The sequence below is a fragment of the Bufo bufo genome, chromosome 1, assembly GCF_905171765.1.
Source record: "Bufo bufo chromosome 1, aBufBuf1.1, whole genome shotgun sequence".
Classification (NCBI taxonomy): Eukaryota; Metazoa; Chordata; class Amphibia; order Anura; family Bufonidae; genus Bufo; species Bufo bufo.
In genome coordinates this window covers 216,276,790-216,283,062 of record NC_053389.1, presented here as the reverse complement: position 1 = coordinate 216,283,062, position 6,273 = coordinate 216,276,790, and the positions used below count along the sequence as shown (strand labels likewise).

Here is a 6,273-nt window from a genome sequence, read left to right as displayed (position 1 = left end):
TGGTAAATGAGATGGGCCTGCTGGCCCATCCCCTTCGCCAGCCACGCCACTCCCACCTTTTTAGACCTGGTGTGAGCGGAGAAAATTCACAGATTGCGGCGCAAAGGAACTTTATGCGCTGCAATCTGTGCCACAAATATGCCTAATTTAAGTGTATTCCTGTTTAATAAATGACCCCCTAAGCATTTCTGCACTGTAATCTATGATATTTAAAAGGTGCTGTAAGAGTGACAAGAACATTAGTATAATATACTAAATAAGCAATTGAGATTTCTATGCATGTAAACTCTTAAAAAGAACAATGTACTGAGGAGGGTTAAGTTTATTTATTATAGGGCAAAGGTTAGTGGGTGACGTACCGATCCCTCTCTCTTTTATTCTCTCCAAACTGTTTAGATCACAATTCAGTGTTGCATCATTTTGTAATCCCTGCCTCAATGATCTCTGGTCGGAAACATGAAAAAATGTTTACTGTAACGTGCTTCCTCCAGCTATCAAGAAAGTAAATAATACGTTCTGCTTTAAGTGAACTTCTTGTGCTGAGTGACTCAGTTGTGGGGGGGGGGGGGGGGTTAAAAAAAAAAACCTCACTGTCAAATTGCTGATGATAAGGGTTAAAGACCAGAGTATAAATAGGTCTCCTCTCCTTCATTTTTGTCATTTAGAAACGTGAGTCTAAACTTAGAGCTAGGTATTCCCAGGGCACAGACACTTTTTAGTTCTTTTTAGTTGTTAAACTTTATTACAAGGATATTTATTTAACTTTTTATATATCTATATAATTTATTGAATCTTCATGTTTTGGTATTTATATATTTAATTTTTTATCCTAGAAATATAATTTTACAACATTCAGTTGAATTTATTAAATATATTTTTGCACCAATATTTATTATTATGGACAACTACATGAATGTAATGATTAGACAGCATTTTTCTTCAAAGCGAGGATTTTTAGTCAAGGGTCTTTTTCTCATTGCATTGGCGTTTAGTAGCTCTAAAAGGGCACTAGCTAGTCCTATTAGAGACAACAGCCCAATTCTCGGCTTTGCAGACCAGGTACGACTAAGACATCTTTATGCAGATAATGAGCACACACATCTACATCTTCAGATCACCCCTGAAGGAAAAGTGAGTGGCACCAAGGAGAAGAACTTATACAGTAAGTATAAGGATGTCTATCTTTATTTTATAATTTCTTTGTTCATGGTTTTTCTATCTTGACTCCACTGAAAACAGAAAAAGTCTGGTGTGACTTTAATGACGCCTGATATCCTACTCCTACATGTTACTGGGGTTCAAGAAGGTGGTGACAAGAGCTAATTAAAATGCTTCCTAGGAGATGCAGGTGCTTAATAGGCTAATGCCCACCCAAAGAAAGGCAGGAAAGCAGATACGTGAGTAAAAAAGAGTTTTGCATGGGTTGTCAAAGTGTTTAATACTGATGATTTTTGCACATGATAGGTCATCAGTATCAGATCGGTGGGGGTTCGACTCCCTGTGCCCTAGCCAATCAGCTGTTGGAAGAGACTGCGGTGATCTTCCTAGGCCACCATGGTTTCAGCACTGTGATTGGTAAGCTGTGAGGAGGATGCAGCGCTCACCAAAGCACCGTGGCCTCTTCAAACAGCTGATTGGTAGGGGTTGTAGGTCATCAGTATTAAACACTCAGAAAACCCCTTTAAGTTTAAACTAAACAGTTCACCATATCTCAGCATCTAGAACCCCTGTAAATGTGATATGGGTAGCTGAAGTGTGAAATTCCTTGGAAAGTATTATACGGCAGATTTCTGATGTTCATGATGACTCTGCAGTCATGCTTAGACCTCCCACTTGACTCTAAACTTTGTCTTGTCAAAATAGTCTGTAATATATTAACAAATAAAAAACCTAACTCATGAAACATCCAGGAACTAAAATGATCCTAATCAAGCTAGTTAAAAAGACTTACCAAAGTGCAGTAGAAAAACCCATCATATGTGTTGCCATTTCTATATATTGGATAGAATTGTCATCAGCCGTCATAAATTTATCACTTGATACAAAATATACTGATTATGCCTGAAATCAAAGGTCACTGACTCACTCTTTAACTGCTTTGTTACCCCTTATTGTGTAGTATACGCAATAACTGTGAGAATTTATGGTACTATTTGCTGTATCATCAGCATTACATCAGACACATAATGAACTTCACGGGGCACATGATTTAGTTAAAGTGTAACCAGGAGTGAGAGATGCAGAAACTTTTATGAATAGGAGTAGATGTATGATTCTAACCTTAAATGGACATTTTGCTATTCTATATATCAATGTTATATACATCATGTTCTGTGTCAATGAAATAATACAAGTGTTTACCAGACCCGTATAATATAAGTAAGGCTCTAGTCACATTCTGTCAGATCTGATGTAGGAACTGCGCTGAATGCAGCACTATACTTCCCATGAAAACAGTAGACACCAAGACACAACCCTGAGGGAACTCATTTTAAGTCAGTGTAGTCCATCGGGTCCTACTAGTGTCCATCATGCAACAGATCCAGCAGAGCGTTTTGGCTTTCATAATGCAGACAGAGCCGTTTTTCTGTTACACTACTTTTGAATTATGAATTTGTTCAAGTTGCTGAAAAAGAATGTCTTAGGCTGGTTTCGCACATAGTCCTTTTGGAATTTTTAGGCACTTTGTGTATTTTGTGTGCATTTTTTTTTTTGGGCAAAAACACCAGGTCCAGATATTGCATGGAAGTCTATGAGATTTATTAAAAACAGCACAAACATGCATTTTTGTAGTGGTGTTTTTGCCACTTAAGTTGTATTTGTTTAGTCAATGAAGTGTTTTTTAAAATTCCAGCTTGCTCTGGGTGTGCTGTTTTTTCCCTAATTTTCTAGGGTTTTGTCCCATAGACATGCATTTTTTCCAGTTCTTGAAAAAACGAAATGCATGTTGTGTTTTTAATAGCGTTTTTGCATGATATTATGCTCTACATAGAAAATTATATTACATGGGTTGTCAAAGTGTTTAATACTGATGATTTTTGTACATGATAGGTCATTAGTATCAGATCGGTGGGGGATCGGTACATACATTCCCCATAAAAATAAAGCAGGCATGTCAAAAGCAGCATTAAAAAACACTAGGTGATCAAACACACTGGTCAAAAATGCCACAAAATACCCTAAAAATGATACATAATTCAGGCATTTTAGATGTGTATTCTAGGCAAAAGAAAAAATACACCAAAAAAAACACTGTATGTGTGGCAGCTCCCTTAGGCTAATTTAAGGCTCTATGGTGATCCAGTTTGGTACAGTAGAACTGCAGATATGGTTAGGGTCTTGGATGAAAGCATATGAATGACATCTGAAAACCAACTTTAAAAGGATAACCCCTTTCATTTGTGGCCCAGACAAATAGCTTATTTTATCGGGGAATGTTGGATGTGACTATTTAAATAGATGAACCTCCTTGTAATACATGAATGGCATAGTACCACCAGAGTATGAGCTGCTCTTGCTTATTTGCTCACAGTAAATAGGGGGCTTTTACTTTAAAATATATACAGGTTGTATGCATAGGTCCCTATGTATGACTGACAATTTTCAAGACCAACTCAAGATGTCCATAATGTGTATATAGTGTGGATGAAGGTGCAGAGGTCAAAATCTCAGGACCATGGCCAGTAGCCATAATGTTAGTAGTAGCTCCCAATTGTTATCCTGCTGTGAATGATCCTCCTAAACCATCAAAACTTGAAATGAATGAATTTAATAAACTGAATCATTTTTCTTTCGTTTCTTTTAGACATTGCGGTTTCTATACTTTGCTATTAAATAAAATACAGAATAGTTTTTTTTATAAGTGTCCCCATCATAGCGTCCTAATTTGGAAGGGGCTGGGATTTGTCATGCACCACAAGCCAGAATTCTGGCTTCAAAATGTCGCAAACTAGGGTTTTGTGACTTTCCAGACCGAGTTATGGAGAATTTTTGTGACATTTTGCATTTTTACACCACTCCAATTTTGAAAAGTAGGCAGGGAAGTGTGTTAATTAGCTTCACTCCAGATTTATCCAAACATAAGTGTTTTAGACTTAAGGTACAACCACAAGGTCAGGTTTCCGCGTGCAGTTTTGGAAGCGAATATCAGAACTGGATCATCAAAGGAGAGCAAGTATACAGGATAGATACAACTTCTCTTTTTTTTTTTATTCACTCCTGGTTTTGGCTTCCAAAACTGCATGCAGAAACCTGACTGTACCCTTAGACCGTACCAAATTTACAAAAACACAGTGTGACATTTGGCAATGCAGACTCTTGCAAAACGTACTTTAAAATTATTTCATAAACTCTCTCATAATTCTAATTTTGATCCATTACATTTTCAGAACTAATACTATATTTTGCCTTTTAGGTCTGCTGGAAATAAAAGCAGTAAAACCAAGCATTTTGGTGATTAAAGGAGTGAAAACTACTCGTTATCTTTGCATGGATTCCAGGCATCACTTGTATGGATCTGTAAGTGTCAGATGAAATGCATATGAAGCTTAGTATAAAATATCTAGATGCTTGCAATGAGGCTATCATTGACTGTAAGAAACAGCACATTTATTTCCAGAATTTTAAGGGTTTGTCTTTAAAAAAAAATAAAATCCCATTTATGCACCCTATTACAGAAAGTTTAGTGGCAAGACCTCCAGTGATTGATTTTTTTGGTTTGAGGTCAAAATATGAAACAAGGTGGTCCAAACCAAAGGAAATATTTGTATGTCCCTTTTGGTTAGTAGTAATAGTAGTCACTATTCTCCTTCAAAGGTGTATTGTGGGAAAACTGAGTGAAGTTCTCCCAAGTTTAAGGTTGTAAAATCAGAACCAGTCCTGCAGTAATCTGGTCAGCCAGTTTCATAGGGACAAATCTGCTGACAGATGCCCTTTAAGAAGTGTTATGTAGTCTGTAGCTACAAACCAAAATATTAATGAAGAAAAGGCCATCCAAATGATCTCCTATTAAAGACCACCAGCCAGTGACACTGATTTCCAGTTCTATTCATTTCCATGCATACTTTCTTGAGAGGTCCATGAAGACCATTTTTCAGTGCAGCTTTTGTTGGTTGTCTCAGACAGGTTTTACGGTATATCATTATTTTGTGGCTGTCGTTTATCCTATGAAATCATTTACATTAAAGTAATTTTTTGTCTTATGTCTATATTAACAGCTGTTTTATAAAGAAGATGATTGCAATTTCCGTGAAGTTCCACAAGCAGATGGATACAACTTGTATTATTCAGAAAAGCATCCAGCTCAGCTCACCCTTACTCCATCCAGAGGAGGACACCAATTTGGCAAACAGCTGGTCCGTTTCATGCCACTTGAAAGCTCTATTCCCCTGGAATCCTTATATGCAATAGATAATTCTTATGATTACCAGCCTGGGAGCAACTTACACATAGAAGATCCTTTAGGCATGATAGACAGGTCCAGCATCTTCAGTCCAAGCCTGGATTCCTAGTCAGTAGAGACATGTGTATTGCCTACATCATAAATAAGGTTTCTCCATTAACCTTAATTCACTAAAGAACAATGCTCAAGAATGTTCCCAGAACTCAAGGCAAGAGAAAATGGAGAACCATATTCTAAAGAAAAGTGAAAACTGACAACTTACACACAAGAGACAGTTATGTACAGCTTTTATTATTGTTTATGCCTAGTGATGAGTCCAACAATAATCAAGGTGAATATCAAAACTGCCTCCAGGATCAGTTATGTTATTTGGGGAGATACCCATTAAACATAAGCTTGAAACTGGTGAAACAAGCAGGATTTAGAATATGAAACAAATAACATTATCCTGCTGTCATGTGAAATTTTATGTTATTTTTCATTATATTTATGTAAATATAAGACCTGCAAATTTAACAAGACATTAGTCTTGCTATTCACAGTAAAATGCTGTGGGGTACATTTATGACTTTGTAGCTTTCTCCCACATCCTTGCCACTTTTTCATGAAGTGGGCGTGGTGTTGGCAAGAGGCAGAGGACCGCAGGCAGGTCCTCCGCAGTCTGAATCATTTTGCACTTGAAAACTGGTGCACATTAAACCAGAAATTTGCACCTCTTAATAAATTGGTTGAATGTTCTTCCAGCGGGGCATAGAATGGCTTATGACCCCCACTGTCTTAAATATGTGTGAACTGTAAGGACATATTCACATGTAGCAGATTCGTTGCAGATATTTATGTTTCATTTATTTCATTGGAGCTTGTAGAAATCA

The 6,273-nt window shown here is 37.1% G+C and overlaps 1 protein-coding gene across 1 annotated transcript; it reads left to right on the top strand.

Moving 5' to 3' along the window:
- Positions 1-775: 775 nt before the first annotated feature.
- On the top strand, positions 776-5,510 carry FGF21 (fibroblast growth factor 21). Its single transcript, XM_040431166.1, has 3 exons — positions 776-1,162; positions 4,415-4,518; positions 5,217-5,510. The coding sequence occupies exons 1-3, from the start codon at positions 898-900 to the stop codon at positions 5,508-5,510; spliced, it is 663 nt and encodes a 220-aa protein (XP_040287100.1). The 5' UTR covers positions 776-897.
- The last annotated feature ends 763 nt before the right edge of the window (positions 5,511-6,273 follow it).

What these genes read in the sequence shown, in the direction of transcription:
- FGF21 (XM_040431166.1), top strand. Translation starts at nt 898, where the DNA reads ATGGACAACTACATGAATGTAATGATTAGACAGCATTTTTCTTCAAAG. An exon ending in CAAGGAGAAGAACTTATACA is followed by an intron (nt 1,163 to 4,414) that starts GTAAGTATAAGG and finishes TTTGCCTTTTAG; the next exon opens with GTCTGCTGGAAATAAAAGCA. An exon ending in GGCATCACTTGTATGGATCT is followed by an intron (nt 4,519 to 5,216) that starts GTAAGTGTCAGA and finishes CTATATTAACAG; the next exon opens with CTGTTTTATAAAGAAGATGA.